The sequence below is a fragment of the Benincasa hispida genome, chromosome 2 (genome assembly GCF_009727055.1).
Source record: "Benincasa hispida cultivar B227 chromosome 2, ASM972705v1, whole genome shotgun sequence".
Taxonomy (NCBI): domain Eukaryota; kingdom Viridiplantae; phylum Streptophyta; class Magnoliopsida; order Cucurbitales; family Cucurbitaceae; genus Benincasa; species Benincasa hispida.
In genome coordinates, this window is record NC_052350.1 from 37,509,806 (window position 1) to 37,532,906 (window position 23,101).

At 30.9% G+C, this 23,101-nt stretch overlaps 2 protein-coding genes across 3 annotated transcripts; both read left to right on the top strand.

Annotated features, from left to right (window-relative positions):
• Nucleotides 1–4,217: 4,217 nt before the first annotated feature.
• LOC120071564 (photosystem I chlorophyll a/b-binding protein 3-1, chloroplastic) lies at nucleotides 4,218–6,090 on the top strand. Its single transcript, XM_039023902.1, has 3 exons — nucleotides 4,218–4,467; nucleotides 5,070–5,131; nucleotides 5,244–6,090. The coding sequence occupies exons 1-3, from the start codon at nucleotides 4,324–4,326 to the stop codon at nucleotides 5,857–5,859; spliced, it is 822 nt and encodes a 273-aa protein (XP_038879830.1). The 5' UTR covers nucleotides 4,218–4,323; the 3' UTR covers nucleotides 5,860–6,090.
• A 12,560-nt stretch (nucleotides 6,091–18,650) lies between these two features.
• On the top strand, nucleotides 18,651–21,915 carry LOC120072336. 2 transcript variants are annotated; one of them, XM_039024806.1, is made up of 2 exons: nucleotides 18,651–19,225; nucleotides 21,712–21,915. In XM_039024806.1, the coding sequence occupies exons 1-2, from the start codon at nucleotides 18,753–18,755 to the stop codon at nucleotides 21,719–21,721; spliced, it is 483 nt and encodes a 160-aa protein (XP_038880734.1). In that variant the 5' UTR covers nucleotides 18,651–18,752; the 3' UTR covers nucleotides 21,722–21,915. The 2 variants fall into 2 exon arrangements, with proteins under 2 accessions (XP_038880734.1, XP_038880736.1); XM_039024808.1 differs by having other exon boundaries at nucleotides 18,652–19,230.
• Nucleotides 21,916–23,101: the final 1,186 nt, after the last annotated feature.

Here is a 23,101-nt window from a genome sequence, read left to right on the forward strand (position 1 = left end):
TAAAACTTAAAAACTCAAATTTTCCTTCTTAGAGTTTTTCCAGTTCTCTCCTGACTCAAGCATCAATTATCAAGCATAAGAATACTAAAAAAAATAGTATATCAACTGAGGTGCATGAAACAACACTCGAGAGTGCCCAAAACTTGCAATTCTTTTAGCTAAGGACATTAGCTTTCACACATCTACTGCAAGACCCAGAATATTTGCTCAATGGGTGTCCTAACTGATCATAGTAAGGATAACTCTTTTTACCCCAAATCATGCATACATATTACAAGTTCATTTTTTTTTCTTGCTTCCTATTCTTATTTTTCTCTTTCTTCCTCTATTATTTTCTATGAAAACTTTTATTTTTAAGCAAGAAAATACAGTCTCTCTTTTTTCTTAGTATAACATTACAAATTATTATGCAAGTCGACTCTTTAACCGGTAGGGCCTTTCGAGATGACAACCAAATTGATTCAAATTAACTCATTTTCAATTAATAATTCTAATTCAAAGTGACTACATGTTTAAAATATAAGATACTTCAAGAAGGACTTAAAAACATCTTAACTCATACTTTAAGCTGGGTGTACTAGCTCAATTATGTGAGTGGTATAATGCTTTGAGATAGTCTTCTCTTAATCGGGGTCGAGGAGAATTATTATGTGTGATTGTAATAATTTCTCATATAGTGAAATTTTCTTGTCCGTGGTTTTTTCTTCGATATGGAGTTTTTTCTACGTTAATTCTTGTGTTTCTAGTTTTATATTATTTTTTTAGTTTCTCTTTTTTTTTTTTTCTTATAGCATTTGGAGAGTGGGTTAAAATAATAGAGAGTAAAAGCTATTTTAATTCTGTAACGACCTAACTTTTCTAATAATTACTAATAGGACATTACTACATGCGTGCATAAACCTTAAGTAAATATTTTATACTTTTACTTAAATCAAAGTAAATTCATGAATTAAATAATATTATTAAAGTAAATACTTAACCTTAAAATAGTTGCTCAGGATCTCCCTAGAAACAATAGTTAAAACCAGAAAATATGAAATAAAAATATTCGAATTGCAACATTCAAAGTTCTAAAATTCAAACACTGAAAAACTCGTTTCAGAACATGAAAAGACTAAGCAAAAGCTTTCAACTGGTCCCATGACACTATCACACATTTCTCTCGTCATGCATAGTGCATCATTTCCTTTACCTGAAAACATGTAACATAAAAATATGAGTATATAAAATACTCAGTATCTAACCCTATTACTAGGGACAAATTATGCATTTATGTCCAATAAATGTATTCATACTAGTGTGACATGCATACTTTACTATCATGAATGATTTACAAGCGAATAATTGGATCCACCTTACTATAGGTGAGGTGTAATCTAGTGAATTCCAAAGGAAGCAAAAACCTCCATCTAGTGATCCCAAAGAAACACAAAGCCTCCAATGAACCTAAAGGAACACAAAGCCTCTATTGAACCTGAAGGAACATAACCTCTAGCGAACCTGAAGAATCACAACCTCTAGTGAGCACGAAGGATCACAACCTCTAGTGAACCCAAAAGAACATGTCCTCTAGTGAATATGAAGGAAAATTTCCTCTAGTGAACCCGAAGGATCACAACCTTTTATGGAATATACAATTACAGGTAGGAGGGCAATTATCACTAATCTATCTCACTTACAACATATTTTAGGGTCCCACACATATACACATTAGTCACATGTAGGTAACATCGTGCTCATAAAACTTCTTTATTTATATAGAATATCATGTTTTTCAATATTATTAGAAAGAGTCGAACCTATTATACTATCTATGTCACTTGGCTCAAAAACAGCTCCAATAGTAAGATTACTTACCTCGAGTTAATACCCAGACAAAATAGCAAATTATTCCCCTTTTATCTTGAGTGAAAAAAAATATTGAATTACCCTATATATAAATCAAAATAACTTAAATATTTAGGGCATAAATCAACTATGAAATTCATTCTAACAGTCTCCAAATACTTACCTAACTTGAGGCTTGATCCAAGATCAATTCTAAACTTTTCTCAACAATTCGAACGTAGGCACAAACCTACAGAGAGTTTTAGACCAATTTTTCCAAACAGAATTACCAAGTCTTAGAACTTACCCAAATCCACTAAGAAAGTTAACGAACTCCTATCCCCACTGAATTGCTTGCCAACACTTCCAAAATCCAAATTTGAAATTCAAATAGTATGGCTATCAAAAAATTGAAGCCAAAAGTCAATTGGTATCCATGGAGCCCTGAATCAAACTTTTATTTTTTTTTTTTTAACTTTTTGAGTCTCCAACAATTATTCCAATAATTATATATCCGATTTGATAGATAGACGAATATACAAGCATACATTTCATGTTTGTTTGAGTAATAGCAATAACATTCCTCAATATCATGCTAAGATAGCTAAGATTTCCAGAAGAAGATGTCATTTGTTTGATGAGAAATAAAAAGGAATATCGAAAATTCGAGTGGCTGAAGCTGAAGCAACTACTTTCGAAGCAACAGAAAGAAAAACAACGACGGGAATGGGAGAGTCTATACTTCTCTGACACGTATTTATTTTCCTTTTCCTTTTATCCTTAAATTCCCAATATTAAATCCAAGATTCCAAATCTTCTTTCACTTATAATCTAAATTGAATTATCTCAAAGTCCATAATTGAATTCAAACCCAAAATTCAAGATATCATCCAAATAATTTAAAATAATTAAATTAAAATTACCTAAAAATTTGAGATGTCACAAACCTTGTTTTGCTATAATAAAACCATTTACAACTCATTAGTTAAAATTATCCACTCTATCTCTTACCAAAATATTTTCAATAACTCGACACATCGACGACCAACTTCTGAGGTCCAACTTCAACTATCACTTTCAACGACTACTCTGGTGCCTAGCTTTAGCGAAGACCGCCTTTGATGCTCAATTTTGGCACCTTAAAAAAACCACCTCAGAAGTATGGTGGTAGTTGCAATTGTGCACTCTCAAACTTTTAATTGTTAAAAATGGGTCTTCAAACTCATACAAATGTTAAAATTTGACCCTCAAATTTGCATAATGATAAAAATTGTATTCACAAACATCTAATAATAAAAATTAAATCCTCAAACTTATAAACTAGAATGGTTAAAATTGAGCTTCAAAATTAGTGTATAAACCGTAGGAAATAACATATAGAAGATATAGAGAAATGATTATTTCAAATTTTATTCAGTTCTATGAAAGGGGAATAAATTCTGATGGAAACAAAAAATTTAATTAAAAAAAAAAAAAAAAAAGATGAGATTCGACCACTCCTATTTATTTAATACTTTCTGCTACAAAGTAAAAAAAAAAAAAAAAAAAAAAAAAAAAAACCCCACTTTAACAATGACGTAACTAATTGAAAATTCAATGAGTAAATTTTCAAAATTTGAGGCCCATTTTTAATTCTTTTATAAGTTTGAGCAACCTAAAATTTTTTTATCTCCTCACTACAAATATGTGTTTTAATCATCCATTGAGCTATGCATAAATTAAAAAATAAGTTTAGTTAATTTATATAGTTGATAAAATATGATATTTAAGGTATCATTACTTGTATAATTAAAAAGTTATAGGAAAAAAAAACCAAACGTGAACTATAAAATATAACATGTACTCCAAACATAAATAAACATAACCCAGAGAATATAATATCCACAAATTTTAATAATCAACATAACATTTCAAACAAATAATATTTAGGAGGATAAACCGAAATGAAAACTAGATCTACCTAGGACCAAAAAGGTGTCTCTTTTTTTTATTATTAGTAGGTATACTTTAATCATGATAAACTAAATCACAAGAATTGAGTATATTTATACACCTTTCATAATTTAAATTAAAATGTATCCAACACTATTTATAAGTTTACTTTTTTTAAGATTAAAAATTATTATTTTAAGTATTATAACAATCTCAAAGTAAAGCTCAATAATCATCAAATGACCATAGACAATGTAATTAAAAAGTAAAAATAGTTGAAAAAAACAAGTAAAGAAGTGGATGAGACAATATCTCTTATCTGGAAAGCCATGAGATCCAGGTGGACAGTTGTAGTTGGATTGTTAGATCCCAACCCAATCCAAAACCTGGGACACTTGAAATCTCAACCAGAATTTGGATTCTAAAATCTGCCTCTCTTCAACCTCTAGCTTATCTTATTCTTTCCCATTTCCATTTTATTATTCCTATTCCTTCCTCTCACATCATCACTTCACCAATAACCCTTTCTCTCCCATTTTTTGCTTTGAAAAAACTAAGGCTAATATGGCTACTCAGGCACTTGTTTCATCTTCTTTAACTTCTTCAGTTGGTGCAGCCAGACAGAGATTAGGGGCAAAACCTTCTTTTGGATCTTCAAGGAAAGCAGCTTCTTTTGTTGTTAGAGCTGAAGCCACTCCTCCTGTTAAGGTTAGTTTTTCTTTTCCTTTTATCTCTACTTGTGTTTGGATTCTTACTGTTATTAGTGTTTAATATGGTATTATAACCAGTGATCTTGTGTTTGAACTCTTGTTTTCTCTTTGATTCACGTTCGTAATCATTTGTCCAGTATTGTGCTAGCTTTCATGTAAAAAGATTAAATTTACTGTCATGACTTAGGTTCCATTTGTCAATAACTTTGTTTTTGTTATTATGTTTTTTATATTTATGCTTCTTTTATACTAATTTTTATATTAGTGTTATTGGAGAAACACTTTAGTTGTTAGTTAAGTTTTGAACACGGAAATTACTTTTTTTTTTACTCAATTTTTTAAATTATTAGTGAAAAGTAGGTATGAAAATAAAGAAATTATTAGATAGAAATAGCGTTTATAACCTTAAACCTTAAAAAATCAAAAATTAAAAATCAAATAATTATCAAACGAGATCTTAACTATTGAATTTAATTTTCAAGGGAGTAGTTTGAGCATAGCTCATTGAAGAATGCAACTACGACCTTTTTCTAAAGTCAAATATTATTTGTTGGAGTTAGTTTAGTTATGAGATTTAATATTATGTTATTAATATTGCAGCAAGGAGCAGATAGACAACTATGGTTTGCCTCAAAACAAAGTCTTTCTTACTTGGATGGAAGGTATTAACCAAAAAAAAAAAAAAAGAATTCACCGATTTCTCGTAAACAAGAATGTTATCAAATAGAGCAAGTTTTAAAAAGTATTAATTTGAATTGCTTTGTAAATTGATAGTCTCCCGGGCGATTACGGGTTCGACCCATTGGGGCTGTCGGACCCCGAGGGCACAGGAGGGTTCATCGAGCCAAGATGGTTAGCATACGGCGAAGTGATCAACGGGAGGTTCGCGATGTTGGGAGCAGCGGGAGCCATTGCCCCAGAGATCTTTGGATCACTAGGGCTAATCCCACCAGAAACAGCCCTCCCATGGTTCAAAACAGGAGTCATCCCACCAGCAGGGACCTACAACTATTGGGCAGACCCATACACACTGTTTGTGTTTGAAATGGCTCTAATGGGCTTTGCTGAACACAGAAGATTTCAAGATTGGGCCAAGCCAGGGTCCATGGGGAAACAATACTTTTTGGGCCTAGAAAAGTTCTTGGGTGGGTCAGGGGACCCAGCATACCCAGGTGGGCCCTTGTTCAATCCATTAGGGTTTGGGAAAGATGAGAAGTCATTGAAGGATTTGAAGCTGAAGGAAGTGAAGAATGGAAGGCTTGCAATGTTGGCAATATTGGGTTATTTTGTACAAGGACTTGTCACTGGTGTTGGGCCTTACCAAAACCTTTTGGATCATTTATCTGACCCTGTCAACAACAATGTTTTGACCAGCCTTAAATTCCACTAGAAAGGGATATATATGTCAATTGTAATTTGTGTATTGTATATTAATATGGGTCACAATCCTTTTGGGTTGCTTTGGAGCTTTGAAAATTTGTTTCCCCCCTCTCTCTTTATTTGTAACATGATTTGAGGAAAAAACTTTTCTCTAATATTTTGCATGGTCTTCTTTGTAAGAATATTGACATATATGTTAATTACCTATCTAGGTATCAATTGATGCTTCTTTTTCCCCTAATTAAAATTAGTATAGCATTTTATAGTAATCTTCCTTGGCTTCCTCGCAACAAGTTGTTTCATTTCATATGTCCATAATGGAGGGTAGGATTTTAGAAGAGAAAAAGTGTGAATCATATAAGTGGGGAGAAAGTCATAATTTCATTTAACTTAAATATGCCTTTATGTAGGCTTACAGATAACCATAGAATCTCAATGGTTAAGAAACCATAACTAATACTAAATGCTTATAACTTCTCACATAAACAAAACTCCCAAAGAACTCAATGGACATTATTGGCTAAAAAAAATTAAAAAATTAAAAAATTAAAAAAACCAAAAGAATCAAGTTTAATGCTAAAACTTTCATTTTCTCATTAACAATGGAACCTTTCATATTCTCAAAATAGGATTAGTTTTTCATTCCTTATTGAGTGCTCATAAAGTGCCAGAAGAAAAGTCTATAAACATCAATATCTTACCATTTGCATTGATGTTGGGTGTATTGAGTTGGTTCAACTTTTTTTTTTTTTTTTTTTGGAGCAAAACCATAATTGAACTACCAAAATAATGAAGAAAAGTGTAGAATCGATTTTTAGGAAAAATCGCACCGACCAAACCGTCAAACCCAATGCTTCATCGTGGTTCGGTGTCAGCCAACCAATTGTGCATGTGGGGTCGTGAAATTGGGTCGGGTGGATCGGTTTGCACACACGCGTGTGCTCCACCTCCTTTTTTAAAAGGGGCACTTGCAAGAATAGTAAAAGAACATTCTTAAAATTACAAATTTTAGTAATGATTTTTCAAATTTTGCAAATATAGCAAAAAAAGATTGAAGCAGATTTTCGTTTTTATTCTTCCAAATCTACCTTTATTGGTGTATCAGCATGTACAACAATAGTAAATTTGATATAATTTATATTTGGTAAATTATCTGATAGATTTTTTATCTTGTATATCAATTGACTAATCTACCAAATATAAAGTCTAAAAGTTAACAATTGATATATTAAAATTATCATTCGTATATCCTATTTTTCAGTCAATAAGTGCTCGTACATTTTATATGATTCATGGACTTTGACTAATATACGAAATATAAAATATATAAGTTACACATGAAATATTACCATTTAAATAAAATTTAGATGAGTGTTGTGATGGGATCAAATTCCCCAAATGAAGCGTTTTATCGCTTTTAATTTTATTTTAGGAAGATGAAAATTACATAAAATTAAGAAATAAAGACGCAGACATCACATATTGTATACATTATTTAGGTTAAGCATGAATTTAAAATTGAAAGATGAATTATCTTTGAAAAAACTTCTTCAACAATTCTTCTCTTTTGGTGAAATAAATTCCTCTTCTGTGTGATAAAGCCTCCAAAAAGTCTTCCTTGCTATGGCTCTAGCAAGAACCCATTTGTGGCAGTGCATTTTGAAAGAGAATAGAGAATTAGGAGAAAGAAGCAAAATTATAGAGAACTGTTCTTCTGTAATTGTTTTTTAGAGAGAGTTTTTGTGTATTTTACCAGGTGACTGTTGTTAGGAATGTCTTAAAACTCGCAATTCATGTTAAACATTCTATTTATCAATAAAATATTATTGAGTATTTTATTCAATAAAATTGTTGATTTTGCATTCTATTATGAAAATCCAATAAACGTATCCATGGCTATAGTATGAGTATTTTAATTTTATGTGGTGACATAAACAGGATCAAGTTAATAGTATATATAGCCTAAATGGTCTAATAAGTATATGGATGAAATTGGATATCTCATCCTGGTAACACTATTGGATGCGGCCTATTTTGTATAAGTAATACAAATGATGTGATCCACAGATCATTCATGTAGAGACATGTGAATGAGGGGCATCCTATGCAATGAGTTTGCATATAGACTCGAACACGAAATAGTCACTTTTTTTTATAACGATCGTTTACTGTTAAAATTGACTATTTCATTTTTAAGTAACCTACGATAACTCGATCTTAATCCTGAACTAGTTATGAACTCCTGTTTATTCGAGATTATCCCTTGATCTGCATGGGTGAGAGTAGTCCAATAGCACTGCTCAATAAGCCTTCCATTTTGGAGATAAGACCAGATGAATAGCTGGGGGCATAGCCCTGCAAGATGGAATTCACTCCTACCCATTTTAGGGTTAGCAGATAGGTTGTTCTCTTAAGTACTGATTCTAGGTCTTGAACAATCGGGGCCTCACCTTCTCATGACAAAGAAAGGACTTGATTTATAAGTAGTATTATGAATCGAATTGTTCATTAGAGTGTCAGTGGGAACTTAAGGAACGAGATGTATTTATAGGGGTAAAATGGTAATCTTGACCTAGTTGTGATTACGAACAACCTGTGAAGGATCGACTTACTAATTATGGTTTATATGAACAGAAATATATCTACAGTGAGGAGAGTGCAACTATCGAGCTATAGTGATATGTCTTGATAGTTAACAAATAGTAATTAGTTCGATTAAAGAGTTTCAACGAATTAATTACATATCGTTAGAGCTCATGATATGTAGGTCCATTAAGTCCCTCTACTAGCTCATTAAATTGGAATAACAAATTAAGTATTTCTGTATGAATTTAGGGTTTTCGATTGTTTGTATATGATACAATTATAAACGTTTATTTTAATTGAAATTAGAAAATCAATTAATATTTAAATTATGATTTAAATATAAAATTGATTTATTGGTGATATTAATATTTTATTAATTTAATATTTAGATATTAAATTAATATTATTTAAAAATAAATTAAAATTAGTTTATTTAAATTAATTATTTTTTTATTAATTTTTATAAATTAATTTATATAAAATCATTTCATGTTAATGGTTTTTTCTCTAATTTAGAAAAACTCGCTAACATGTATTATGGAATATCACCCAAATCCATTGCTTAATCTTCAAGTTGGGGTGCAATCCCAACATGCAACCTGATAGATTTGACATAGTTTTATCTATATATATAGAAGTCCATGCATGAAGACCAGTGAGAGATTGAAAAAATAGAAAAATTTCTGAATTAATAACCTTGCTCTCATTCCTCATCAACCCAAATTGTTCAAGTGTTTCTACCACACATTCTAGCTTGAGCATAATTAAAGATGATCTCGGTGGTAGTCCTCTCGATAATTCAACGAGATCTTGGTGTTTTTTAGCTGATTTTGTGGAGGTATCTTCAAATGTAATATGTGTTCAAACCTTTTGAATATCATATGTATATAGCATGCTTAAAACTCAAATTAAACGTATTTAAATGCTTAATATTCTATAGTCTTCCGCTGCATGATAATTCATGCTTCCATTGGTATCAGAGTATGATTTAAGCGCTTAACTATTGTTAACTGCCTCAGAGAGTTATTAATTAATTAATTTTAATTAATATTAAATATTTAATTAATTAAATAATCATTTAATATTTAATTAAATATCTCATATTTTATTTAATAAAGATTTGAATCATATTCAGATACATATTTTCTCTTTTAACCTATAGTTTTAATATTAATATTATTCACATTAACTTATAGTCTATATTTTTAATACGAATCTTATTCATATTAATTAATAATTGAATTATATTCAAATATATTAAATCTCCCATATTATATAGTATAATTTTGAATCTCAGTCAAAATTAACTATATATTATAATGTATCTACACTGCACCATATACAATGCATATGTTTCTCGAACATTTCAAATTATTCTTTCAAAACTTTTTGGTCCTTGGTAATCAGTTATGAGCTAGCAAGGGGACCTAATGGATCTACAGATTATAAGCTTTAGTGCTTCGAGATTAATTATTAAACTCTTTAATTATTTAATCAACATTCATTAACTATAACACAAATCACTATAGACCCATAGTTGTACTCTTATGTAGAACATGTTGCATCCATGGATATAATCATTACTTTTAAGTCGATCCTTCACGAGTTGTTTGTAATTATATCGAGGTCAAATGTCTGTTTTCTCCCTATAATTACCTTTGTATCCTTAAGTACCACCGATTCTCTAATGAACAATTTATCTATGGTTCAATCATAAACTAAGTCCCTCTTGAGCCAATGAGAGGGTGAGTCCCCATTGTTCACCTCCCAGAGTCAATAGTTAATAGAACTACACATCTACTTTTTCAATACGGGAAAGAGTGAATTTTATCTTGTGAAATTATGTTCTCAACTCCCTATTCGATCAAGTCCTCAAAATGGTAGGCTTGTTGAGTCGATGGCTTGGGCCACTCTCACTCATGAAAATCAAAGGACGAGCTCTAATATACAGGAGTTCATAACTCACTTAAGATTAAGATCGAGTTACATATCACTACAAGAATTTTGGGCTTTAATGTCGATTGGACAAGGTGAAACCGGATGTATAATGTCGATTTTGTTTTTTTTAAAAAGCGGATCTTTAATGTCGGTTTTAAACCAACATTGTAGGTATACCTTTAATGTATATTTATAACACTAAAGATCTGCATTTTTTATCTTTTTTTTCCCCTATTTTTTTCATTTCCTACTTCACCACCACCCCCCCCCCCCAATTTTTATCATTCTCAGACTTCCACTCACCCACAACCCACGCGAAACACACAACTCGGCCAAGCATCCGGCCAACACCTACCCCTCCTTGTCCATTTCCGGCAACCAATTGTCTCGAATGCGCTCTTCGGGGAGAGAGAAGACTGGAGACTCGCTGACTTCAGAGTAGACTTTGGAACCAGTGGCAGAGCTTTTCCAGAAACGTCCACTCGATTTTCCAATTTCCTTTGATCGCTCTACTTCGCTCCAGCAGCCGACCTCCGATAAGAAAAATCAGAACGCCTTGCCGCAGAGTTCGAGTTTTCGAGCTCGCTCCCTCACTTACCTTCTCCTTCAACTTCAGCAGCTTGTTAATCAGGTTCATTGAGTTTTGAATTTGATTATGTGACTGTGATTGGTATAGATGATTGAGGATTTGATGTTTGATTATTAACGGATGAGTGTTGATTGAAATTTTTGTGTTGGACTATATGGCTTTCGGTCTTTCGGAAGGATTGCACTGTTACATTCTTGACTTTGATCAACTAGTTGATGATGTTATAGAATAATACAAGAAGTTTAAAGGTTTTTTGGGTTGATACTAACTTCGTATGTGGATAATTACTCTTACCATCATTTCTCAATCCTTTTCAATTACCGAATCTTTTATTTTGACTCATAGGTAGACCAGAATTGAAAGGATTACCTCATTTCATATTAGGACAATCCATGGAGGGAGTTGTTACTTTGAAAATGCACTGGAAAGAACCAAAGCTATGGGTTGGAGTGGTTCTTATGGCTCCCATGTGTAAAGTAAGTTCAAACATTTCCACAAGGGAAGAAGTTTTTTTGATATTGTTTTAGTCTGTACAGGTATGTGAATAGTGATTTCATTGCTTTCTAAGATTGCAAACGATGTGAAACCACTAGAACCAGTTCTTAAGGTCTTAAATCTAATGTCTAATGTGGTGCCAAAAGCCAAGCTTCTCCCAAAGGTCGATCTTGGTGAACTAGCTCTCAGAGAAATGAAGGAAACTGGTTCGTATGCCTTACTTTCTTCACTAGATTTTCATACCAATGGAGCCTTTGTATATTTAGTTCCTTAAGTACACATCTGTGATTTGAGCGTATATTCTTGATATCCCCATCATAAAGCATATAAAACATTGAACACCTCATGATTGTCATAAGAAATTCATGGTGTTTGAGTGCTACTTGCTGCAAGTATGATAGTATTTCAGTTTAGAGTTAGTAAAATCGGTTCATCCAAATATATCACGAGAGAAACGAAATGGAACGTACCCATAAACATTTATTCCTATTAAGAGTTTCTTCTATGTTTAGAACATTTTATGCCATTTGGTCGGTCTGTTTGCGTATGTAAGAGAGATTAAAAGTATAAATTCAAAAAAAAATTGTCCAAATCTCATAAGCTGCCATTCTGGTTTCATCTTTCACGATCTGCTCAATCTGAGCAAGATTTTTTTAAAGAAATTGAAGAGGGTTGTTCTTAATTTGTAACAATAATGAAAACCCAATTGATGAAATTATACCCTATTGAAGGCAGTTTGATGGTAGCCATTAATGTCTTCTCTCAATTGCTTTGTAATTACATTCTTTTTGTTTTTCAGACGCTTGAGACGGCATTAAACCTGTGATCAACTTGTTCAGAAACTTTTTACGGCATTGAACCAGTGTCAAAGAAGGATCAGAATTACGAAGCAACAAGACTAAAGTTTGAGAATCTTGTTTTGAGATATGGGAATCCAATAATTATATTGAATTTGATTAAGGTATTTCCTCATTAACGATTTTGTTTTATTAGTAGATGCATGAAACTTGTTCACTCATACATGCCTATTTAGATGTAAGAATGGTACTAGGTTGTTACTCCAATTTCAAACTCAATTTAAGAGTTGTCAACTAAAATTTCAAAATAATTACAATTTGAATTAAGTTCTTTAACTTTTATAAGTGAATCACTCTAAATTCTTAGACTTTCTCTTTAGCATTATTGATTCATCATTCACATATGTTAAATTGAGATAAGAATTAAACTATTTCAGAGTAACGTTCTTTCGGAAACTAGTTAAATTAGAATTTTTTAGCTAACTCATTTGAACGATACTAGTTAAATTAGAATTTTTTAGCTAACTCATTTGAACGATAATGAAATGATTTTGAGTGAAGTTTTTCATTTCGTTAGGTTCAAGTTTGATGTGTAAGGCTAAATTTTGATTCTTGAGGATTTGGAAGGAAGATAGGAAGATTGCATTGGACATGTTTTAAGAAGGTTAACAAGTGGAGAAGGTGCACCCAACACAAAAAGGACTTCATATTAACATTAATAACAAGTACATGGTAATATTTATAAGATGCTTATCTTAAAAGTCTATTTGTTCTAAACTTTGGATTAGATTCAGTGTTGGAATGATATGATTATCCTGCAGTTATGGTAGTCATAGCTTAGTTGTTTATGACTTCCATTGAGTGGTTTATGGTAGTGGAACTTCTTAGGCATCATTTGGTAGTTTATATTTATGCATTATTTGTCTAAATGAATCTAGTTGCACTATGGTAATTTGTGGGTTACTCATGCATTGTGGGTTAGTTAATTCTTCATTATCATCGTCGAATCTTTTGTTTTCTCTTGTTTAACCATTTATTGTGCTTCTTCGTCAATTTGAATCTAATTCGTCCTTGGAATCTTGTTTGGATAATCTAGGATTGACCCTTGATAGCATCTTTTAGTTGGAGATGTTTTTTATGGTTTCATTTGATTGAAGTCTTGTATCCGTTTGGTGTGCTTTTTAGTTGCTTGAAGTTTTGGTGTTGCTTTTGGGGGCCTTCTACTTTTAGTTATAGGGATAATGTAAAACTTTTTAGTTGGAGATGCTAATTTCCCCCTTTCCTCTTTAGTATGTTTATGCTTATGTTTTGACATATTTTGGATTTTTATTATGTGATTTGAACTTCTGTGTGGTTGTTTATAACAGAACATGATGTCTTGGCCTTCTTTGCAAATTCCCATGAATACTCAAAATCATAAATTCCCATGTTGTCTTTCTATAGCTCCCTAGCTTGAATTTCATAAATTCTTTGTATGAGGTAATTGAATTCTTATTATATGTTGTTTGTCTATTTCTCTCTACTTGTAGGAAGTCATGCTTTTGATTTGTATCAAATCTGTGGTGGATGGTGGAGAGAACATAACGACGAAGCAATTGAAAGACTATTTGAAAAACACTATATAATGGTAACAAGTATGTGTGCACTTTTTTTTTTTTTTTTTTTGAGGGGGGGGGGGATATTTAATAAGTTTTAGTTTGTATTTATAGTTTAAAAGTAAGTTCTCGCTCTTTTTTTATATACCAATAAAAGTGTTGGCTTTTTTGGCCCTTAATCTCAAATTAATTAATTTTTTAATTAATTAATTAATCAATGTTTTGATGATAACAAACTCAATTTTTAATTACTGAAAATCTTAGTGTTTTAATATGTCCATAGCATAGAGTTGAAACAACGATTCAACACTCTTGAATCACTCAAATCGAAGCTTAAAACGAAGACGATATACCGAAAACAAGTCTATAGAGAAAATACCGTGGTGGATGACGTGGTATAACCAGACCATTTGCATGTAACATGTGCAGCATATTGGTTGAATGGTGGATCATTGAAGATTACATATGATGGACTTTTGATTTTTGGATTGATTTAAAATAAAAAAAATATGGAAATTTAAAAGAAAATTTAAAAGGAAAATAAATTAATATTATATTATGTTTGTGCTAACGACTAGTTTTTACATATAGTATATTTTTTTATTTTGGATTGACTTTTAAAAAGAATGAATTTAAAAGAAAAGAATTTAATATTTATTTTATGTTTGTGTCTAACAGCTAATTTTTTGACACATGGTATGTTTTTTATTTTTGATTAATTTTATAAAAGAAAAGAAATTTCAAAAGAAAAGGAATTTAATATTATATTTTGTTGTATCTAACGACTAGTTTAGTTTAAAAATCTCCACCATGATTTTTCTTTTTCCAAAATCCAATTGTCCAAATTAATTGTGGTTTCTAAAAATTTTTCCATCTCTATATAAACCATCTTCCTCTCCAAATTTTAAATAAACAAATTTTTACATTTCATAATCGTCCAAAACTCAAAAGTTCCATTGTTGCTCTCTCTAAGTTTCCAATTTTGATTTTAGCTATGCAAGAAGAATTAAATCAATTTGAAAGAATAAAGTTTGGGAGTTAGTACATAGGCCTTCTCATGCTTTCTATAATTTGGAAAGTCTCTAGGCCCTCTCATGCTTCTATAATTGGAACCAAATGGGTCTTTAGAAATAAAATAAATGAAAATGGAAATATCATTAGAAATAAAGTTAGACCTGTAGCTCAAGGTTATTGTCAAGAGAAAGGAATAGATTATGAAGAAACTTTTGCACTCGTTGCTAGATTAGAAGCTATTAGAATATTGCTTGCTTGCTTTTCTTATAAGAATTTCATTTTGTACCAAATGGATGTGAAAAGTGCATTTTTAAATGGTTATATCATGGAGGAAGTTTATGTAGAACAAACTCCGGAGTTGAAAGTTTTGATTTTCCTAATCATGTCTATAAGTTGAAAAAGACTCTTTATGGCTTAAAACAAGCTTCAAGAGCTTGGTATGATAGACTTAGTAATTTCTTGCTTGAGAATGGATTTAAAATTGGGTAAAAATTGATACTACTCTTTTTATTAAGACTAAAGAAAATGATATGCTTTTAGTACAAATATATGTGGATGATATTATTTTTGTTCTACTAATCCATCTTTGTGTGAAGAATTTTCTAAGTATATGCATAGTGAACTTGAGATGAGTATGATGGGAGAACTTAGCTTCTTCCTTGGACTCCAAATCAAACAACTCAAGGATGGTATTTTCATAAGTCAAGAAAAATATACAAGGGATTTGCTCAAAAGGTTCAAATTCAATGAAGGTAAAATTGCAAAAAACTCCTATGAGCACATCTACTAAGCTTGACAAAGATGAAAAAGGTAAGTGTATGGATATAAAAACTTATAGAGGTATGATTGGATCTTTACTTTATTTAATCGCTAGTAGACCCGATATTATGTTTAGTGTATGTCTTTGTGCTAGATTTCAATCTTGTCCTAAGGAATCACATTTACATGCCGTTAAAAGAATTTTCAAATTTTAAATAAACAAATGTTACATTTCATAATCCTCCCAAAACTCAAAAGTTTCATTGTTGCTCTCTCTAAGTTCCCAATTTTTTTTTCTTTTCTTCTTATCTTGAGAGAGTGTTATTGTATTGTGAGGATAAACTTGTTGAGTGCTTAAACTTGTAAATCCACTCTAGTGAGAGTTGTATTGTGTTCTTAAAAAAATTCCAACATCCTAAACCGTGGAAAGAATCGAGTTTGCTCTTGAACCCGTAAAAGGAGCCGTGGTGTAACGGTTGGGCTCTAATCCGTGGAAAGAGTCGGAAAGATTTTATTCAAATTCCCAAGAGGTGCTTGGGGAGTGGAGTAGGTCGAGTTTGACCGAACCACTATAAAAAAATTAGGGTGTCTTTTTCTCTAACTCTTTCTTTTATTTTTTGCAATTAGTTTAAGCAATTTATTGTATGTTTTAGTTTGTTCTTATTTATTTGCTAAAATTTGATAGAATTAAATTATCACATTTTTTGTTATCTTATTTGTTGCATAATTTGAATTTTTCTTATTATTTATAAAAAGTGTATTAATTAGTTTAATTTGGTTAATTTAGAAAAAAAAAATAATATTAAACTCTATTCACCACCCTCTAGAGTTCCCATATCGATCCAACAAAAAGTTGTCTAGATCTAACAAAATTTTAATTTTGCTATGTAACCCTTATGAGTTTTGGTAATTTGTTGATTACCTTGGTATTAGAGTTAAATTATCATATAATTCCTCTTTTGTGACTTATTATTATGGATTTGTGAAAGCAATTAAGAATTTATTTTGTGCATGGACAGGTTGATTACCTTGGTTTTAAGGACATGTCGTTTTTAACTTTTTGACCGACATTAAAAATGGATTGGACAATAATTATATTGAATACACGGACAATAATTGAAAAAAAAAATGAACGTGGTATTTACAAAAAAATGGATAATAATTGAAAAAAAATGGACAAGAATTCTGGGCTTTAATGTCGGTTTAAAACCGACAATAAAGGACAACCGACATTAAAGATAGTGTTATTAAAGCTCTTTAATGTCAGTTTTAAACCAACATTGTACGCCTCTTCAATGTCGGTTTAAAACTGACATTAAAGACAACCGACATTAAACGACTTTAATAACATTATCTTTAATGTCGGTTGTCAATCGACATTAAATCCCTTTAATGTCGGTTTTAAACCAACATTAAAGCTCATAATTTTTATAGTGTATGGCCATTTTGTGAAATATTTATCTCTCGAATTAATAGAGTTACAAAGAGAGATTAATTTTTTTGTGGTCGAGTCTTATACTAATTCTTTATATAGGCTATCCTCATTTGCATGTCTCCACTAAACGATTTGGATCAATTTTTTTTTTTTTTTTTGCTATTTATTGTAATTTTCCTCTTTTATATATATATAAATTATTAATAAGTAATAATAGCTTTCCAAGTTTCCTTAGTTATATAATTGAAAAATTTATTAATCAAATTAGTTTAGGTAGGAATAGGAACTAAGTCTGAGAATTTAATTTATTGTAAAATGTGACCTTTTTTCCCTACGCAAGATTTTTGCTACAGGGTGTTTGTGATAAATGGCCACTCAGTAAGATTTATGCATTTTTTAGCCCTATATTTTTCTATTACATATAGGATATTTGTAACACAGGGCCATTTTGTATTTTTAGCCAGAACAAATTTAAATTTTTCTCTCAATTGTGTTACTCAAAATTATAAATTATTTATTTGATTTTGTAAATAATTGTAACAATTTATTGTGATTATTTTATTTGGTCATGTTACATTATTTGAATTTGAATTGGAATAGATTCTAAATAATAAGATCGACACTAAAAAAACAGATTTAAGCGAATCGAACCGATCTTAACTGAACTAGGGTGGTTCAACTCAAAAACCGAAATCTAGAATTTTCGATTATATTAGCACTATTTTTTTTATTTCTTTCTTGATATTGTTTAATTTATTTAATTTTTATAAATATGTTTAAATTAAATTTATAATTCACATATATAATTAATTTTATTAATAATAATGTTAATATAATAATTTATTCCGTTATTATGAATTAATATGAAAAATCATAGTCGTTTAAAAAAAATGACTAACTATAATTATATTTCCTTAAATCTCTTTTTATTAGTAATATATATTAACATCATAATTATTAATTAGAATTAGTAATTAGTCTTTAAAAAAATTCAATTAATTAAATAAGTTAAATTTTTTTAATTAAATAATCTCTAGTTTTAATCTATAATTATAGTTATTTTTTAAATTAAAAATATTGTTTGATGATTTAAAATCAATTAGTTTATTTCAATTTGTTTTAATCTATAATTATAGTTATTTTTTAAATTAAAAATATTATTTGATGATTCAAAATCAATTTGTTTTATATATATGTAAGGGTTATAATTAACATTAAACAATTAGTTAGTTAACTTTTTAATTAACAAAACTGCAGAGTAGATATTTAAATATATCAATATTTTTAATAAAAAAATTGAGAATAGAAATATGGATTATCATCTCCTAAAAATGTGGCCACTATAAATCTAAATAGCCAAATATATTGGCCATTTTTCACTCATTTTTTCTNTATATATATATATATATATATATCAGTCGCTAACCATTATTTAAAAAGATATACTAATATAGAACGAAGTCTTCAATAATTAAAGAGGTGTAAGATGGAGGTGTTGATATTTGGAGGCAGAAAGTCATTCTCACATGAACTCTTGTAAGAATATTATTTTTATAAAAGGACTTGTAAGAATATTATAAAATCAAGTCAATCAATGCAATGAATCATTGACAAGACGACGAAATTATTATTTAAACGAAGCAAGCGGCAGGCAAGTCGCTCCCCTGTTTCTCTTTCTACCCGAAACCTCCATCAATGGCGTCCTTCTCCGGAATCCTCTCCAAATTCTCACTATTCCTTCTGATTCTCGCCGTTTCCACTCAAACCCATCTCTCTTTTTCAACTTCAACTGATATCCACGATCTTCTTCCTCTTTACGGTTTTCCAATCGGTCTCTTACCCAACAATGTCCAGTCCTACACTCTCTCAGACGACGGTAGCTTCGATATCCAACTCCAAAGCGATTGCTATGTGAAATTCACCGATCTGGTCTATTACGGAAGAAATATCAAGGGGAAATTGAGCTATGGGTCTTTGACCGATGTTTCTGGGATTCAAGTGAAGAAGCTCTTTGCATGGCTTCCTATTACTGGAATCAAGGTTAGTCAAGGCTCTAAATCCATCGAATTTGCGGTTGGGTTCTTGTCTGAGAATTTGCCGGTCAGCATGTTCGAGTCAATTCCTACATGTAGAAAGAGAGCTTCCCTAGGAGAAAGAGCAAAAGCAATGTGAGGTACTTTTGTTCTGTCTTTTAGTTGATATTCTTGATATTTGCATTTTTCTATTGAGTGATTATTTGATTGTTCAGTTTAGACTCTTGATTTTTACTTTCCATTTTGCTTTCTGTTTATAAGTGTGTTTGTGAATCATGGATCTAGAATATGAAATGATGACAGTTAGTAGTATGCTTGTTCTGAGATTTGGGTTCTTTGCTGTGATTTGAGTTTTTTGTTGACTACAATAATAGTTCTATGATCTATTCATCGAACTATTATTACAGTCAAAACGACGATGGAAATGAGAATGTCCCATCCAAGAAGTTACCAAAAGTTCTCCAAATAGTTGTGAGCCAGGATTCAATTATCCATGTGGATATGTATATTGGAATTTCAATTTTATGGATATAATAAAGGATTGTTATCAATAAAATGTCGATATCCACGGATATTTCTACAAATAAATTCTTCTTTACATTAGTAATTAATCTCTTTTTGCTTCTAAGCTAGATCATAGATCTTGTTGTTAGTTTAAATCTTTATGTACAGATTAATAGATGGTTTTTTTAATGGGTATTTACAAAAGATATCAAAGATATTGATTAATATTTAATATTGATGTTGAACTCTTCCATATATGGAAGTAATGATGAATATATTGATGAATCGATGGATATTTCAATCCTTGGTTGTGGGAGAGCTAAAGCTGTAATGACTCGAAGGGAAAATTCTTTTGCACAAGGAAATGATCAGTGAGGGCTTCTGTTGTTTTGGATGGAAAAGAAAATGTGAGCTTATCCAAATGAGATGTTTATTGTGTCCGAGATTTCTTTCAATTCTTTTCAAGAGTTACACTAGATCCAATGGGTTGCCAACTCATTCATAGTGAACTATTGGATCTGCTAGAATTTGTAAAGGAGTTGAAAGAGGATGATTGTCTTGTAAACTGAATTTCATTGTTAAGCACAGTTCATAGTCAAGTCAGAGATAACACAAGGTACTTTTATTTAGGAAGGTAAGTTAATTAGGTCTCGTTTGGTGACCCATTTCGTTTTTGTTTTCAAATATTAAGCCTATAGACACTACTTCTACCTCCAAATTTCTTCTTTTGTTAAATACTTTTTACCAATGGTCTAAAAATTAAATCAAGTCAAAATTTGAAAACTAAAAAAGTAACTTTTAGAAAGTTGTTTTTGTTTTTGGAATTTGGTTAAAAATTCAACCATGGTACTTAAGAAAGATGCAAATCATTGTAAGAAATAGGGAGGAAATAGGCTTAATTTTCAAAAACCAAAAACAAAAAGAAATGAAATGCTTACCAAACGAGGCCTTATTGTTTCGTTTGATAATGGTTTTGTTTATTTTTCACTTTCTGAGGCTTTTTAAAATGACAAATTATTTGTAAGCAAACTCAATCTTTAAAAACAGAAAATAAAATTGAGGCTTAACCAAGCTCAGAATAGGCCTAAATGAACATTAATCTATAAGCAAACTCCAGATTTAACAGCCTCTCACCAACTCGAAACCGACTCCCTCATCAAGTAAATGAAGAAATTAGAACAACATGAAGCTTTTGATATGATGTAAACCGATTCAGCTACAGAGTAGATGGGACTTTGATGAGATTGCAATGTGATCAATGAAGTGATCATATTGCAGTTTAAGAAACATTTTGAATAGAAATCAAGATTACATTTAAATCATGAACAATTAGATTTCTAATCTCGTTTCTTTCTCTCTCTTTCTCCTTCAAAGTAACTTGTTTTGAAGAAAAAATCAGCAGTTGAAGTAGCTAAGAGGGATCCTCTTATAGAATTATAGGATACCTGTTTATCAGCTACCTTTCAATCCCTTCAGTTTTGCTAATTGAGAAAACCGTTCTTCTTCTGTCATCTTATTCTAATGCTTCCTGATTAACAATAACTCCTTGAGTTAAAAATGGAAGAGAGAAGTTATTTGGAAGGTTACTTCTATGGACATGCCCTATAAAGTTTACTTATAAGCTTCCCTTTTGTTAAAGATATAATAATACAGATTTGAGGAACATTGAGAGTTAAAAATTTGTTTCAATGCTAATTCAGTTAGTCTAAAATGGTTTTACAAAAATTCTTTAGTGGATGACCAGTAAGACAAGATTAAGAACGGGAAGAATAAAATATTTGGAAGTTGAGGGATCAAGATAGAATGTTCCGAATGTTAGAAGTTTAGAGACGGAAAACATGTAAGTTGCCGTTTGAAATGTAATGAAGTTCCTCCCTATTTCTGGGTTCCTCATGATTGGAAAGTTGTTTAGCTTGAATTTCTTAAATGATGATTAATCTTGTTCCCTGTTGATCATGTATTGATTCAACTATGTATATAATCATGTTTGTTCTCTTTTGAAAAATACATAAGTGCATTTTGGAGTTTATCCATCCTTTTGTAGTCTAGTCAATTATTCAATTGTTCAATCACAGTATGTCACGTGACAAATTCTTCTATTTGTCTGTCTCTTGTAGGTGGAAGTAATAGCTTTCCAAAGCGTTTATCCTTTCCATTTGGTGTGAGAAGCATGTTGACCTTTGCAAGAAGAATAAAGTAATCTTTGTTTCTATGTCATGAACCAACCATGTTCATTTTAAATCCTTTTTTTAATGTCTTTATCATAAATATTTCACATGTTTATCAAATGTTTCTTTCAATAATATTATCCTTTTACTATATATCTAATCTAGAGTGTCTAGCATAAGAGGAAGTACAACGAACATTAGGCTATACGTTGGTCTTGATGACCCGTTTGATAACGTCTCCCTCTCTTCTTTTTTTTTGCTTTTGTTTCATCTTTTTTTATAAAGAAAAATCAAACTCTGTTTTGTAACCTTCTTTTGTTTATTGGTCTTTCATTTTCCTTTTTATCCAAATTGAAACAAAAAGGAGTTTACCAGAGAACACGCCACCAGAACCTAGTTTTGGTATTCACGTTGACTCCAGCAACTAGCAATTCTGTCACAACTTGCTTGGTTCAATTTTGTAACTAACTTATTATCTCAGGACCTCAAATATGGCAGGAAAGAAACCATGCACCACTTGGTAAAATTGCTGTGTCTATCAAACTGGTGCTGCTACTCTTGATTGTACTAAGAGTATGAACAAATAGGCGGAAAGATTGATAATTAGGGGTTATTTGGGGCATTGAGATGATATAAAATGTGGGGAGTTATGATGAGTTCTAATGTCTGAGGAGTTCTGATGTCTGGGAAGTTCAGATCGAGTATAATCGAGTATGTTCAAACATTGAGATGATATAGGATGTGGGATATATCATCTCATATTGGGCAACTTGTAAGCAAAGTTATCCTAGTTCTCCTTCGATCTTTAGAATATTTTTCATGGAACATTTCAAATAATGAGAAACAAGATATAGAGACATTACCAAACATCTAAATCAAAACTAAGAAACAAGAAATAGGTACATTAGGAACATTACAATCTCAATTTCAAGGGTTATCTAAGTCCTATTTGATAATCTGTTTAGTTTGACTAGCGTGTTCATTTTCGATACATGTGAGATGCTTAGACTCTCGATGATTAGCAAAAATCAAATGATTATAAACGGAACGTTGATAGTTTTCTTAAATACTTTTAACTAGTAGAGTGAACTTATAATGAATCTAAATAAAAATTTAATGCAGGCAACCAACACACTGCAAAGCAAATACCAGATATCCTATTGGTACAAATATCTAAATAAATAAAATAAAACCTTCAAATTCAGAGAAATTTAATCGTCAAAATCAATAAAAAGGCCATCATAGACCAAGACCAACCACCCCACTCTAAGGAAGTGCTTGCTGGTATTAAGAAAACTCTCCTCTCCCAAGACGAGGGATAAGAATAAGGCGCATCCCC

Bases quoted from the DNA above. Each gene is read 5' to 3' on its own strand.
- LOC120072336 (XM_039024806.1), top strand. From the start codon at position 18,753: ATGGCGTCCTTCTCCGGAATCCTCTCCAAATTCTCACTATTCCTTCTG.
- LOC120071564 (XM_039023902.1), top strand. From the start codon at position 4,324: ATGGCTACTCAGGCACTTGTTTCATCTTCTTTAACTTCTTCAGTTGGT. The intron at 4,468-5,069 runs GTTAGTTTTTCT...TTAATATTGCAG, and splicing joins AAGCCACTCCTCCTGTTAAG to CAAGGAGCAGATAGACAACT. The intron at 5,132-5,243 runs GTATTAACCAAA...GTAAATTGATAG, and splicing joins CTTTCTTACTTGGATGGAAG to TCTCCCGGGCGATTACGGGT.